Here is a 17,177-nt window from a genome sequence, read left to right as displayed (position 1 = left end):
CTTGTTTCACCTAGAATCACTGTAAAAAAAAAAAAAAAAAAAAAAAAAGGTCACAGTCATTCCATAAAGAAAGGGCTTAAGCAGATGGGGTGTCATAGATAGAAAGCCAAGCTTGGAATTAGGACAGTCTAGGGTCAAGTGCTGCCTCAGACACATCCATATTGGCCGTGGGAGCTGTGGAATGGTGATGATAGTGGTGGATGAAATCATTTAACCTCTATGCCTTCAGGAAAATCTTTAAGAACTGAATGGATGCTGATATGAATGTAGAGTTTCCTCTTTGGGAGTTCCCAGCAATCTGATCTTTAAAACAAAACAACTTTACACTTGTATATCTACATTCTTTTTTCAGTATTAGTACCTAAAAAAGAAGTCAGATTCTCCTCTTAGGAGCTCCATGTGAGCTCCATGAAGACTTAGAATTTAGGGAGCAGTGGGCACTGACAGGGAAGAAACCTTTCTGTTCACATAAAAACAAATATATTAAGAATTTTCTTCCATGAGGACTCAAAAGAAGTTCTGATAAGACAATTCAGATTTCACATTTTTATTTAATCCCAACATCAATTTTTAAATAGCCTACAACTATACTATATATTTAATCACCTAGACAAATAATTTTTTGAGAAATTGTAGGGATTTATATGTTTTGTTTTTCCAACAGCAATGGAAGTCCTTTAAGAAGTTGGATTCTGGCTTCTATTGCATGTACTCGAATCATTTGATTATCCAGTTCTCTTAAATTATAAAAAATTTTATGTTACTTAAGATTGGTTGAGATGTTGCAAGTGTACAAAGAGAAGTGCATACTTGAAACCTGCTAAGTACATTTGCAAGACTTGTTTAACAAATTGTCCATTATTGAAGATATCCAGGTCCCTTTCTTGCCCCAAGGCAATTCTTTTTCTACAGTTGTAGGTGATGGGAAAATGCCAATTATCTGCTTAGTCAAAGTAGAATATTTTTCCCCTTAAATGTCCATTTACCACAAAAGAATTTTCCTTTCCCTGAATAATTACTTTTAATTTTCAGCTTATATTTATCAGTTGATACCTAGGTATGTGTCTGCCAGAATGAATAAAGGATTTAAATTGTGGACTATAATCCTTGGTACTTCATTTGGAATTCTAAGTTTTTCTCCATCTGTCCCTATCATTAGAAGAGATAGAGTAATAGTCATGATGTTGTGAACATTACCTTAATTAGATTGTTAGTTCATTGTCAAGACTGCTCTGAGAAACTAGGTTATCTCAATTGATGACAACAATGATAATCATAAAATCTATAAAAATGTAAGCTTTGAAATTTTTTCCTATTATCAACTATATTTGGGTGTCAATAGTCAACTATGCACAGAATTCAGTTAATGTCATTTTACAGTTACCTTTTCTGTTAACTTGCTTGTTTTTGTTGAATGATAACAGAATAGGGGATAGGATATATCTATTTAGTAGCAAAGCTACTGATGAAAACATTTTCACTGCTCAAATAAATATATACTACAGAGGTTGGCTAAAATAGAATCAGAGAATTTGAAAGTCAAAAAGTAATAAACTAATATTCTTACATAAAATCTTTGGTTCCTGAACTTAGATCTGCATTAGCAACACCAGTTTCTCTGACACAGTTCTGGATTAGCAACTATGAATGATTATCTAATAAAGATTAGTACTAAAAGAATAATTACAGCATCATAGAGGTTTATTACTGGAGGCTTTTTTTCTTTCAAGATAATAGAAAAAGTTTATACAACTCAGGATATGCATGTAAGTTGCATTTCTGTAATTTTTAAAATGCAGCATGCATCTTACTAGTATTTTGTATTCTTATTTTTTTCACTACCTTCCTCATATGTCTATTACTAAAGAAAATAAATTTGTATGTTTCTGTTTTTCTCAGTCCTGTGCAGTACTTGAAACTAAAAGGGAGAAAATTTCACTTGTCTTGTTAGTCTGATCAACATCTAAAAATCTTACCAATCCTGACTTCTGATGCAAAGAAGGAAGGGAAAAGTAACATCAGTAGAATCTAATTACTGGAAGAGGTCTAGGAAACATCCAAATACATTTTTTTTTGTGAGAGGGAAAGGGTGGGTAAAGGCCCAATGGAGATTTTCTGGGATTAGAGAAATCTTTCCAAAGCTCTGTGTAGAGCATTTTATTTTTTCCTTGAAGTAGAAGTGAGAGGGAGAAGGAAAATCTAGACAAAAAAGACACGAGAATAGTAGAAACAAAGCTAGGAAAGCAGAACTGAAGAATCATCACATGAAAAGGATATATAGAATGATGGGAGGGATGAGAAAAATTGTTGCAGGAATGAGCTATTTTGCAAAGTACTGTTATCATGAAAGTGTTCAGAGTATAGATGACAAGTAGATTGAAAAAGGAGTTCATAAGATTAAGGTTGATGAGATGAAGTCAGTTCTGTTTCCATTTAGAATTTTAATAATATAGAAGAAATTGAAAAGAATTAGAATACAGGGATACATTCTTTAAAAGTCCACATTCCAGTATTGAACCAAGGTGAGAGAGACACAGAGACAGAGAGAGAAATAAACCATTACAATTATGCAAATAGGAATTTTAAGAAAAAGAATTTGCTATCTCCAGTGTTTCTTTCTGAATTTTATCCCATAAAAGGAGTAATAGTACAAAATCCAGATATAGTTTGAACTAGAAATAAGAAGTTCTAGAGTTGGTTCAGATTTTATTCTAAGATTGAGCTAGATAGGACTAGATCTTAAAAACCTCTACCCACCAACACTGACTCAATCTCTGTATGGTCTTCTAAACAAAGACTGGTTGAGCTACAATTTTCATTGACATTCTGGCCCCTCAAAGCAAGCCTTTCTTGAAGACTTTCAAATTTGTTCTTGGTATTTTCTTTCTCCCCCTCACCAATCCTTTTGTCTTTTTCTTCCTCTCCACCTTCCTCAAAATGATGAATCAAAAGTTGGCTACTCTGGATGAGGGGAGAGATAATAAAAGTCCACTTCAAAAACACATGACAAATTGGGGGAAAAGGGGGAACTTTTGTTTCTATTGTCTCTCTTCTACTTGTACATTCTTTTTCTAGGAAAACCTCTTCTCTTTTATTTCTTCCCCTTATTTCTTGGTGATATGGTAATGAATTCTAGAGAATCTTCTTCTTCTTCTTCGAGCCAATTACATCATTGTCATAGGATTTAGGGGAGAAAAACCTACCTACCTACCAATGATTCTTCTTTATTTCTAATTTCTACGGAATGGAAAAACATAGAAAATAAATGTTTCTGCCATTACTACTTGCTGTAGACAAGAAAAAGGCAGATTGAAAATTAACAGAGTTTCTGCAGACATCTTAAAGTTATAAAGAGTCCTCCAGGTATCTAATTCCTGGGGAAAAGGCAATGGTTTCTCAAAGTATCCTGGGGCTTTAAAAAGCATATGAAATAATTGCTAACTAACTACTGGATATCTCTCCTAAAGGACAGTAAGTATTAAAGTCCCTAAAATGGTATGTAGGGAAAAAGATACATAACTATAGTGTTGTGTGCCATTATCTTTCATGCTTCCTGGCTAGCAAAGCCAGGAGAATCCAGTGAGAAGTATACTACTGCAGACCAACTTAATGAGGCAGGGGAATCCATGCAGTTTGACTCCATATTAAAACTTGAGTCAAATAGAAGTTCTAATGTATCACCTGAAAATTGAGTCTTTTTTTCATTGTTACAAAAACATCTCCAGGTCTTCTAAAACAAACATGGTATAAGTTTAAGGGCAGGCATTTATTAAAGGGAAACACACACACATGCACATTCCTATAGTGGTAGTTTGAAGTTCTTTTTTTTTTTATTAGCATTTCATTCTCAGTCATTATTGATTTCTTCTAAAAAAGCTTTTTACTGTGTTTTATTACTCAAAATCCAACTCCAAACCTGTACAAGAAGCTAATGTGTTCAATCAGATGAACCACATAAATGGCTATAGCTTAATGCTCAAAACATTTTATTACTTTGGCAGTTTTGAATGTTGAAAGAATTTCCATCAAAAACAACAACAAAAAACAAAAAACAAAACTGAAGTGGTTCCAAGTCTTAAAAACACCAAACTATCCTAAGATAGTCAATTGTAAAAACATGATCCCTGGGCAATTCACTATGTCACTGTTTCCTGTCAGTACTTGTTACAGCAATGAGGCCATTTTTAAAGTACTCTTGCTGCACAGTGCTGTACACATAGTAGGCACTTAATAAATGGACATTGGATTATATTTTACTCTTCACTCTTCTAGTTGGAGAGTGCATACATGGCACCTAAAACATAAACAATGGGTTGTATGGCAAAATCAAATCACACTGGGGAAGGTAAGAAATATCAGTCATGTATATTTGTCTTAGTCCCTCCTAATATGGTATGTTGTGGAAAAGCAGCACAAAATGGTGGTCTTGCTTTATTAGATTGTTTTTGTCTTGTTATATCCTCTGGAATCCTGAAAAAGAGAAGAGAGAATGGGTAAGCATGAGTCTTTTCAAAATACAGTCTTTATTATTTACAAGATTTATTTAATACTATCTTCAATTACTGGATTTGCTTTTCTTGAAGCTGCCAAAGCTATATTTAAATAAGGTGATACAGAAGGTACGATGTAAATAAGCCAAGAACATGACAAACTAGTATAAACACACATTCTCTAATTTTTCAAGTTGCCTTTAATTTATCTGAGGTGATATCCAATTATTGATCAAATTTTAAACGACAGGTTCTTGAATGAAGTGGTTCACAAAGTTTGTTTTCAAGATTTAATGTAATATCTCTGAGGCCTTACTGTTACCATCTCTACTGCAGAAAAAGAACTTCAGACTGAATTCATTGTAATACCATATACTGACTCCTTTGTTTCCTATATTTCTTTTATAAGTGTTAAGGCTCTTTTAGTCTGATTTATTACTTTTGCTGAAGAGAATGTTTTGCTATTCACAGATAGAAACTGCTCTTTCATTCAGTGTGTAAGAAAAGATGGTGAATAAAGTCAGAAAGTAGATTAGGACTAGGTGATAAGCTGTTAAAATTTCCTTATTCCATCTCCAAAGCTCCCCATGAAGCCTTAAAATCTAAAGAGAAGCTGAGGACATTCAAGAGTGTTCTCTGCATAATCCCTTGACTTATTAGCATGTTAATCTATGTTACTGACCTGAAGAAAGTCTATTGTGTTCTTATGATGTCATTTAAAGCAAAGAGCTAATTTTTTTTTTTAGATTAAATATGAGAAAAGATATGTCTGAGATTTCAAAAGATCTGATCCTGCATAACTTGTAGGTAAGTAACAAATTCAAGGAACTTTTCAAAACAAAAAGTTGTTCATTTCCACAGGACTTTTTATAATCCACCTTCTCTGAAATTCTCAGTTAGCTGTAAAGGGCTGAAATTCTGAATAGGTGCACTGAAATCAGATAACTAAGCACTTAAGGCTAATTACCTATTGGACAATACTCTATTAGCATATGTTTGGAAAAATAGTCCTTCTCACTATTCTGTTCAGGTTTCATCTTTTGGTGTATACAGATAATTGTAGGAGGGATTCGGGGGTGGAGTAAAACAAGCCAGAGTCACTTTGAAAGAGGACAAAGAGAAGGGAGGTGGATCAGTGGAAATCGTGAGGTAGTTTGTGGATCCCCTTCACTTCTCCCCCATAAAGACCAAAGACTTTTGCTGATCCTGACTCTGGCTGATCCTGAGGTCAACAGGGAGCTAATTTGGACTTCACAGTTAACATAATAGAACTATCAAAGAAGCAACATTGAGGACAACTCAAACTTACTTTGATAATGAGTCAAGAATCTGTTGGGTGGCTATTGTCCTTTTATCTTGAGATCCATATAAAAGAATCTGAATTTGAAGACACTGCAAAATAAACCATTTACCATTTAAATATGGAAATATAACTAAAAAAAAAAATCTGTAGGCCCACAACTCTTTCATATAGCCGTCATATCTCTAAATTCACAACCTGGAATACTTCCAACATATCTCCTGGAAATTTGGAAAACAGGAATCTATGCATAAAAAAATTAAAAAGCACCATTTAAAGAAACAATATATCATCATAGACAAAGTATCTGGACTTAGGATATCCAGGTTTAGATATAAATTCTGCCACTCAGTAGCTATTGAGTCTTGGATAATCAGTTATTTTCTTTATATATATATATATATATATATATATATATATAAGTTTTTTTTTCTTCAAAATACATGCAAAGATAGTTTTCAACATTTACTCTTTTTTTTTTCAACATTTACTCTTACAAAACCTTGTGTTCTACATTTTTATCCCTTCCCTCCACTCCCCACCACAGAGCAAGTAATGTAATACATGTCAAATATGAATCATTTAACTTCTTTAGAAACTCAGTTTCTAAATTTTAAAATGAAGATACTACATTTACTTCACATGGTTGATCTAAGGATCAAATAAAATCATGTAAAGCAATTTTAAACTCTAATATGCCAAATATATATATAAGGTAAAGTTACTTGGAAGGCAGGTTGGTACAATGAGATTATTCAGAGGATTTAGGTACAAATCTCAGCTTTGCCCTGTAAAACCTGAAATCTTTTTAAAGCCACTTGACTTGTTTAGGTCTCAGTTTCTTCATCTATAAAAATGAGAGTGTTAAGTTCCTGCTGGTTAAATCTATGATTCTATTTATCGATCAGAATGACTTATTGTTTTTCTTAAGGTTAGGCATTTGCTAAAAGAAAAAACTTATCTTTAATAAAACTATAAAATAGAATTAATATTCTCTTTCTATTCTTGTTAATGTATATTTGTCCCTATTTATAATTGGTATGCTGACTGATCTTGTGCTTTTTTCTCTTGACATTATTTATGATAGCTAATACTTATATAACATTTTAAGGTTTGCAAAGTGCTTTAAAGCTATTATCTTATTTAATATCTTATCTCTATTTCAATGAAGAAATGAATAACTTTTAAATTTAAAAAAAATTCATAGCAATAGATAGTTTTGTCATTGACCACTTATTAGCTGAAAAAAAGCTATATAGTTCTCCCTAGAATTTATTTAATTTCAGTTTAAATGAACACCCACAACCTTTTAGCAGAAATTTAGTATGAAATCTTTTCATTTTTTTAAAATCAAGAATAATTTTGTAACATCTAGGACTTATATTTTATTATAAAAGAATGTTAGATATGTAAAATAAGAGCAATAATAACACCAACTCCATAGGATCAAATGTGTTAAGAGGATCAAATGAGTTAACATGGATAAAGCTCTTTGAACACTTTAAAGCACCATATAAATGCTATTATTGTTATCTGGAAAATAAAAAAATATAAGTAATCATAAAATCAAGATCATTCATTTTGCAGATAAGAAAACTGAGGCCTGGAACCTGAAATTACGTTTTTAAGGATTTTTAGAATTATATGTTAATTGTTATATAGGAAATTGAAATTTTTAATAATATGGGAGTGAATTATCCATTTGTAAATTACCTGGCCCCTAACTTGTTTTTTCTGTTCCCTGCAATAGCCATTTTAATATTAGTATTCCTAAGTATTTGGACACAGAAAAGGAAAGTGAAATTTAAATCAATTTATAAACATTTTGTCAGCTTTACTTGGAGAAAAAAAAAGGGATGGAAAAAGGGTTAATGTTAACAGCTAAAACAATATTTGGGAACTAACTGTAGATCTTATTTATTTATTCTATCTGTGCCAGCCATTTTTATATGTTCAAGATAATTATACAACAATCACCAAAATGTGTGTCTTTATAGGCTCAATCCTCTGGAAGTTTTGTTTAGACTTGATAAGACTCCAAGAATGCAGTTGTTTAAAGCTCATACTTTGCAAAGAAACAAATATGGTTAAAAAAAAAAAAAAAGAAAAAAGAAAAGAAAAAAGGTATTTTTAAAAACTTTTAAAAGTCATACTATCTTTGCAAAAATGATTGGTCTTTGAGAATTTATAGCTAAAGGATAGCTTTCATCAGGAAATGTCCCTTTGAGCTTATGTCTGGTTGCTATTGTCCTCTACTAACTGCCTAATATTCATTCCTAGGCTGAAGGAATATGTCTTCACTTGGCAGCAGGTTAATGACTAAACATAATGCTATGGCCTTGGAAATAACAAAAATTATTTATTAATTTAGAAAAACAGAGAAGAATCTTGCATTTCTTTGTATCCAAAAAATCCGGACACTTCCTACCAAAATAGACTTTATTTCCTTTTTTTTTTTTTTTTTTTTTAAATTAACAAAATACCTCCATTCAGTTTTTAAAAATCAGGTTTAATTTTAAATATACATTGTTTTCTATATTTACAAATTGAAGAGAACTTCTAATGTAGTTCATTTTGAGAAGGGTTGATATTAGCATTATTTTGTGTTAATTCATTCATCATAGCATTAAAATTTTACTTAACAAATGCTCAGATCAAATACTACTTCCTGAGGCCTTTTCTGAGCCCCCCCCCCCCGAAAATCACCTCCCTAATCTTGTTTGTTATGTTTTATACACACACACACACACATATTATATATATATATATGTCTCTGTGTACAAAGACATACATATATGCAGATACAAATATAAGTTTAAGAGTGGGGTGTTTTTTTGGTTTGTTTTTGCCTTTTATATTTCAGTAGCTAGCACAGTATTTGGCTTCGTAGCAAATTCACCATACACTTCCTTTTTTTTTTTTTTTTTTCTCCTGAGGAAACTGGGGTCAAGCGACTTGCTCAGGATCACACAGCTAGGAAGTGTTAAGTGTCTGAACTTAGGTCCTTATGACTTGAAGACTGGTGCTCTATCTACTACCCACTTAGGTGCCCCTCACCATATACTTCCATAAAAAACAATAAAATGCTTGACAGCATCTTATTTCATTTAATGATTATTATATGATTTAATGATTAATAAATCATTAATTTAATGATGATTAAAATCATCATTAGACTAACTCTTGATTCTTTGACAGTGTTGGTGTTTAAAGTTGATAATTGTTTCCTTACTATCTCTATTGCTCAAAGTCAAAAGGAGAACTAAAATAGGTTGTATAATATAGGGGGAGCATCAAAAAGCAATGCACACACAACATCTCTTTTCTGTAGATCTTTGCCCAGGGAGATAAATGTTGCTGTTAATTATTATTTTGTATCTTTGGCAACAATTTAGCTCTATCTTAAAATGATGCCAGATTAGAAACTAAAATAAATTGATAATATATAATCAAAGTTCAAATTGTGATTACTACTGTCAATATTGTCACATTAAAGAAGACAAGATAGATAATCTTTCCATTAATCCAATAGAATTAGTTAAGAGAAGGCATTATTTTTGTTTTTATTTATCAAAGGTTTAGCCTCATAACTGGCACACAGTAGGCACCTTAATAAATGGCTGCTTAAGAGGAAGTAATGATTTTTTTTTTGGTGGTTGTTGTTGAGGCTATTGGGTTAAGTGACTAGCCTAGGGTCACACAACTAGGGAGAATGTTAAGTGTCTGAGGCAGGATTTGAACTCAGGCTATTCTTACTTCAGGACATGTGTTCTCTAGACTGTGCCACCTAGCTGCCTGTGAAGGAATAATTAAATGTATGTAATAGTTGTTTTTCACACCAAATAACATTATTGACCTGATGAGGGAATGTTTTAAATGCCTAGAGTCTAGCTGGACAATGTTTTACTGCCATAATTTCATTTCTCCTGAGTTTGAGTAAAATGTATTTCTAATTTACTTTAAAAATACAGAAAGTGACAGACAAAATGAGCAGATTACCAGAAATCTTGATGTTTAGACGTTCCATACTTCTAATTACTTGCATTCTCTGCTCTCCAAATCCTTCCTACCAAGGATTCAAATGATAACCCTTCTTTGGATTTAGTAACACAAAGTGAATTTCTCACTTTGGTTTGAAGCTGATACAGAATTGGAATGAAAAGAATACAGATGGATTTAAAATGTTGCTAAGTTTTTTTAAATTTATCTGCTGTGAAATAAATGTGTCAATTCACTTATGTTTACATTCTATGCCATAAAAATCAAGCATTTAAAAATTAAATTATTCAATAAGTATTTAGAAATTGCTATATGTAACATGTGCTGAGGAGATGAAGACATGAGTAAAGTATTGCTGCTCTTAAGGAGATTAATATTCTAATGAGAGAGACAACATACACTTATGTAGATTTCTATAAAACACACCCAAAACAATGTTACTAGTGTAGAGAGGAAAAGGAAAGCATTAGAAGTTAGGGGATCCAATATAGGTCTCAGGTAGAAAGAGGCACTTTTGCAGTCTTTGAAAAAACAAAACAAAACAGGAGTTCCAAGAAGCAGCAATGAGAGAATTCCAGGCATGGAAGAATATTTGGTACAAAACCATGGAGAAGGAAAATGGCATATTATAGGTAAAAACATGTAGATCAACATAATAAGATTATAGAATGTGTGGAGAGAAGTAATGTGTAATATGATGGAAAGCCTCAAGGTATTAAGTAAGAAATAGGAGTTTAAGTTTGATTATAGAAAGAAGGAGTCACTGGAATTTATTGTGTGTGTGTATGAGAGGGGGTGACATGATCAGATCTTTTAGGAAAATCACTCTGTTGATTTTAAGAAGTCATTGCAATAGGTCTAGAAAAAAGTGATTATTGCTTGTAATAGGATTGGCTATGAGAGTGAGCAGGTAGAAGTTAATATACGTGAGAGATATTGTGGAGGTAAAAACTATAAGATTTATCAGTTGACTCAATATGTGGAGTAAAAGATTAAAGAGTCAAGGACAGATGATGCTACATTTGTGAATCCAGGGAATTTAAAAGTGATACCCTTAAGAAAGCTAGGGATATTTAGAAGAGAGCAGAGATTGGGAAGAAAATTCCTGTTCTGCACATATGGGGTCTGAGCAGCTTATCAGGCATCCAATTCCAAATGTCCAGTAGGTAATTTGTGATGTGGAACTGCATCTCAGAAGAAAGACTAAGGTTGGAAATAAAGATCTGGGAATCTTCTGCATAAAGATGATAATTAAAATCTATGAGAATTAAGAGGTAATCAAATAAAAGAATAAAAAAAGAAAAAGGCAGCCTCAGACAGAGCTTTAGGGTAGACCCACAGTTTAGAGGCATAACATGGATGATAATCCAATAAGGGAACCTGAGAAGAAAGATAAATGGGAAGAGAACCAGGAGGGAGAAGTTATGAAAACATAACGAAGTATCTAGGAGGAAGAAGTGCCAACTGTGTCAATGTATCAAAGAAGTAAGGAAGGATGAGACTTGAGGAAAAGCTATTTGATTTGGCAATTAAGATAAGTGGTAAGAGTATTTTCAGTTTGGTGAAGTGGTTAGCTTTAGAAGAGAGTGAGAAGAGAAGAAGTAGAAATAAATGAGTACAAATAGTTTGACTGAGAAAAGGAGGAAAGATAAAGGATAACAGCCAACAGAATGGTGAGGCCATTAAGGATGGGGGAAACTTGGATAGTCAAGCAGGGAAGGAACTATTATATAGGGAAATACTAGTCGAGCAATATGCTGAAGAAAGGAAGAGATTGAACCAAAGGTTACATGCAAAGGAGTTTATCTTGGTTAGAAAGACCACATCTTCAAAAGAAACTGAAGTAGGGGCAGCTAGGTGGGCGCAGTGAATAGATTACCTGTCAGGAGGACCTGGATTCAAATTTGATATCAGATATTTAACACTTCCTAGGCAAGTCATTTAATCCCAAATGCCTCAGCAAAAAGCAAATTAAAAAAAAAAAAAACAAACACTGAAGTAAAGAAAGAGATAATAAGGGATGATGTCAAGAGTGGCAGAGAAGGAACTTGTGACAAATGGCTTTGATTTTTTCAGACTGGGGAACGGAATACTAAGTTGTGGTGTCAAATTCAAATATACATGATATCAGCAGATTACATATTGACTTGGAAAACCACAAATTAATATATATGTTGAACTGTATTGATATTTATTTTGTTATTTTGTTTGTATGTTTTAATTTGATTCCCAGCTACAGGTTTACTTGAAGTTCTCTGGGAATTTGACATCTCTATTGTGGGAGACTTAAGAAGGAAAAAGCAGATTATTAAAGGAAATTAGTTTTGTTACAAGGAGAATTTCAGTGAAGATAGGGGAGACACTGGAAACTTTTTACTTGTGAGCTAACTGAACTGCAAAAATATGCAGTGGCTTGTTTGGGTTGCTATTGGGCCAGTTATATTTTCCTAACATGCATGCCCATTGCTTTATGTTTAGTTTTTGTTTTTCTTTCCTGAGTGTATATTCATCCCTTACCTTTATTGAACATCACTCTATTTTGGTTGATGAAGATCATTCATCTATGAACTTAATGTTTATAGATGGACATAGGTGTTCAAAATTATTTTGGCATAATCTGGATAATCTGTATAAAAGTACATTTCTGTTCTTCAATGATAACTGATATTTATATCATAACTGTTATAACTGATAAGTACTTTTGGACCCCCTGAGCACCCACCAAACAGCATAGCATAGAGGATAAACATGAGGTAGAAACAAGATCACTGGATGGCAACAGATGAGATCTGAGCTTAAATTTCTACTAAGCTGTGACTTGGGTATTTAACATATTTGGGTTTAAATTCGCTCATCTATAAAATGATGGTTTTAGATATGGGTTAATGAAGAAATGAGTAAATACATGCAGTAGTTGGTTTTCCCACCAAATGTTACCTAAGGAATGTTTTAAATGTCTATGGCAATGTTAGACAAGAAATGAAAAAATAATTCATTTTAAAATGTTGTACTGCCATAATTTCATTTCTTCTGAGTTTAAGGAAAATATATTTCCATTTTACTTTAAAAACATGGAAAGGAACTGAAGCAAAATAAGCAGAGACCCACAGAAATCTTGATGTTTGGCTGATCCATAACAATTTCACAGTTCTAATACTTCTAAAGGGGGTTAGATTTGGTGATCTCTACAGCACTTTGCAGTTCTGACAGTTTATTAAATCTAAATCACACCATGATTTCAAATTTTCTTTATTAATGTGTTTTGGCCTTGCAGATCTATCTGTTGTTCTTAGTCAGGTTTGCCAATTTTTTCTAGATACACATAGAAGCACCTTAGAAACAAATTATGGGGGCAGCTAGGTGGCACAGTGGATAGAGCACCAGCCTTGAATTCAGGAGGACCCGAGTTCAAATTTGGTCTCAAACTTAACATTTCCTAGCTGTGTGACCCTGGGCAAGTCACTTAACCCCAGCCTCAAAAAAAAAAAAAGAAACAAACAAACAAATTATGGTGTGCAGTAACTTTTTGTTCCTGTATTTCAGTATGGTTCAATAGCTGCTATCTGAGGGAATTCCTTTTCTCTTTTGAAATAGATGAAATCAGTCCTTTTGTGGGCAGGCTCAGAAAACTATCACTTAAATACTCACTGCTACAGATATGTAGAGGTTCTATTTTTCTGTAGTAATAAGTGAAAAAGTATCAACCTAGGTCTCTCAAGTTTCCTTCTCTATATATTTGAAAATAATTTACATTAGATATGTGTAGACCATCAGAGTCTTTGGGTAAGTTTTATTCAAGAGTGTAAAATAAATGATATACCAAAGAGGTAATTAAGACTCGAAGGAATATACTGAGTGAATTATAACTAAAATGTAGCAGCAGAGTTAATAAAATAGGTTGAGAGGAATTCTGAATTTCAGACACAGACACTAGTTAAAGAATTTCTCCCTGCTTTGTTTATAGGATTATATAGCTTTGAGTTTATTGAAGGAGACTATAAAATAGTAATTTTATTGTTTGGTGAATTTTTTTTAGTATTACTTTAATCAGGCAATGGATTAAATCCTATTAAATTTACAATTATATAGAATTAATAATAATTAATTTCACAAGAGACCGGGAGATAACAGAAGATAGAAGGGTCTGGTATGCTATGCACCATGTGATCATGAAGAGTCAATAATGACTGAATAACTGAAAAACAAAAAATTTCACAATTAATGTTAATGTTTCACATCAATTTCCCTTCTTTACTCACTCTTTTCCTAGTTCTTACAGAGCACCAAAAATGCCATTATCCATGGGTTTGCCCATTTCAAAGCCCATTATAAACAGAATTCTTTTAACACCTTTCTTTAGTAGTAGCCACTGTAAGACTGCTTATGAATTCTTTTTGAATGTTGTCATCTACCTGTTTGAGAAGAAAAACTAGGCTTTTAAGGTGGGAAAAATATTTTGATTTTGAGCACCAAATTCTCTTTGGAGGCCAACAAAATCCCTGTATTTTCATTACAGGCAGATAAATGACCCTGTATGCTATTTAGTAATTTAATCCCACCTTCTGCTTTGTTTCCTGGTCTGCTTTTCATATCATGCTTTAGACCATTCAACACAAGAATACATCTGGAAAAGCTACAATTATGTGGAATCCAGGCTATTAAGCTGGATACAGGAAATGCAGCTGCTGTTGTGATACAAATAGCAGAAAATCTGGTAACTTTAAGAGCTGTTGGCTTTACACAACCCAAATGCTAAATGTGGCATTTGAAAAAGTTCCCATTTAGCAACAGATGTAACAGATCCTACTTTAAGTAATCACTTGTGTCCTGCATATATTCACTGATGAGCCAGCCACTGGCCTTAGATTAAGTAAAATGATCATTTATACATGTATGTGTATATACAAATAGACATCTATGTGTATATATGTGTATGTACACATATATATGCACAATACACAAAACAAAGATATGTTTCAGTATTTCTTTAATTTTGGTAAACTGCTAAATAAGCTTATGTCTTTTTTTCCATTCACAATGTTGAAACGATATATAGTTCATATTTATATAATAATTTTTATCATTAATATAATTTTAATTATAAATTAAATAAAAAGCTGCTATTTTTCATTTGTTCTATGGATCATTAAATTTAAGAATTACTTAAAATTGAATTGATCTTTAGCTTCTAGAAACCAGTAATGAATATAAATATAAATATACATGACTCCTTCCCTTGTACTTTATCTATCCTTTAAGACTAAATCTTAAATGGAAGTAGTGAGGGTGGTGCAGTGGAAAGGGCATAAGGCCTGGAATCAGAAGATTTAGGTTCAAATCCCACTTCTGTTGCTGCTTAATTTGGGGCAAGTCTTGTAATTTAACTATGCAGCAATTTCCTTATCTGAAAAAGTGTGTATGTTTGTGGAGAGGGGTATGGTCAGACTATGAAGCCTCCAAAGTCTTTTATCCTATATATTTACTCCTGAATTCTGATACTTAAAGATAGTGCATAATTACTCCATAGTGCCTCTTCTATTTCCTTCCTTATTCATGAAGACAGATTTATTTGCAAAGCCCAGGTCAGGTGATAAAAGAGTGATAACCAAAGAAATAGGAAATGATAGGTAGCTTACTGTCTTTTCAAGCTAAGAAGTAGATACATGTTGATTTGTTCAGATCAAAAGTGATGATCAGCTTACCAAAATAAACTTTTTCATATTCCTAAACTTCACCCTCCACTTTTCAACCCACCCTCTCAGAGACCTCCACCCCCAACAAATGTTGAGGGAGGAGTGAGTAGGCATTTGCCTTGACTTATTATTAGGTTTACCTTCTTAAATTTCTTGTATGCCATGTTCTGGTCTCCATGTGCCAGGTCTGCTTTTCCAAGGAGACAGTAAGTCTTAGCTACTTCAGGACTGACATCCCCAAATGTTGCTATTTTGGCATCTAACGATTCCTTCAGTATTTGAGCTGCTCTCTATAAAAGGAATAAAAAGCTATTTTGTTGGAAAGGTTCAGAAGTTGCATTGACTGTTAAAGAATTATGTAAATGAGGTTTATTTTTACACTTCAAAAGAAGCCTTATTATGGTCATCTAAACAAGAGACAAAAACCCACATCTCCATTGAGTATGTGATTTAGGACTTTAGGATGAGATAACTCCACAAAGAGAATGAAGCCACACAATTAGAAGGAAAGCCCATTTTGAGATTTCATTTGTTCATTTATGTTGAGTAGTAATATTTTTAGTTGAAGGAACTTCTTCCATTCACATAGGAAAAAACAATAATTAAGCCATCTTTCTAATTTGGATGATTTTACAAAATCTAGGATGCATTCCAGAATTTTTTCTCATAAATAATTTCAGATATTAAAAGTAAACAAAAAATCATAACATGACACTTTAAGTGATCTGATTTATTAGAATATTTTAATCCCAGTTATAGAATTTAAAAAACTAGAGTTGGTCAGAAATTAATGAAATAATGCTTTCCAATCTAATCTCTGTAGTCATTCACTCCAAATGCTTTCCAATCTAATCTCTGTAGTCATTCACTCCAAGTCCCACTTCTGCTAGGAAAAAACATTCAAACTCTCTCTCTCTCTCTCTCTCTCTCTCTCTCTCTCTCTCTCTCTCTCTCTCTCTCTCTCTCTCTCACACACACACACACACACACACACACACACACACTCCTTAATTTCAAATAAGTTGCATGGGTTCAGAAATATAGACAGAATTTTTTTTTCTGAGATGTACTATATGTGTGATTTCATTTGAGTAAAAAGCTTCAGCTATAGAATGTTTTCTTCCAAGAAATATCAGCCCTATCCAACATACATTATTAAAAGGGCCTTATTTCAGAGATTTAAAGGCCTGTTGATATATAAAACAAATCATTTAATACTCTTAATAATATCAGAAATTTCTGCTAAAATAATGAAATAACTTTTTAAGAAAAAGATTATGTTTGAGTTCATTTTTTTTCAGTTGTTCTTAGATTTGTCAGCTATTTTGCTTGCCTGATGCTATATCACATATTTGAGGGAAATGAATGGAACTACAGGGAAAGAGTGCTATCTGCAAATATTTCCAAAGGAAATGACTAATTGGCTATATATGGCCAATGAAGGGAACAGAGTTTAAGAGTCCTGTTTTCAAATGATTATATTCTTAGCTTTTGAGTCACACAAAGTAGGAAAAAACTGAATAAATTTTTTAATTGACTAACTGCATGCACTTAGTGAAGAATGACTTGATAGGTGCTTTGCATTTGTTTTTCATCCGTTGTTCTCAAAGAGGACCAATAACATCACGAGAGTGATGACTTGTCTATGAGATGGATTTAAATGAGACAAAGCTGAGCAAAGTCATCAACTTCACT

General features: G+C 32.8%; 1 protein-coding gene across 1 annotated transcript in view; it reads right to left on the bottom strand.

Moving 5' to 3' along the window:
* Nucleotides 1–3,804: 3,804 nt before the first annotated feature.
* TTC23 (tetratricopeptide repeat domain 23) overlaps nt 3,805–17,177 on the bottom strand; it is a 104,437-nt gene continuing 91,064 nt past the window's right edge. The window contains 3 exon segments of the mRNA XM_074295038.1: nt 3,805–4,470; nt 5,800–5,882; nt 15,623–15,772. Coding sequence (XP_074151139.1) covers nt 4,356–4,470; nt 5,800–5,882; nt 15,623–15,772 — 348 coding nt within the window. The 3' untranslated portion in view covers nt 3,805–4,355.

This window comes from Sminthopsis crassicaudata, chromosome 2 (genome assembly GCF_048593235.1).
Source record: "Sminthopsis crassicaudata isolate SCR6 chromosome 2, ASM4859323v1, whole genome shotgun sequence".
NCBI classification, from domain to species: Eukaryota; Metazoa; Chordata; class Mammalia; order Dasyuromorphia; family Dasyuridae; genus Sminthopsis; species Sminthopsis crassicaudata.
Note: the sequence above shows the minus strand (reverse complement) of the source record. Positions and strands in the feature narration are given on the sequence as shown.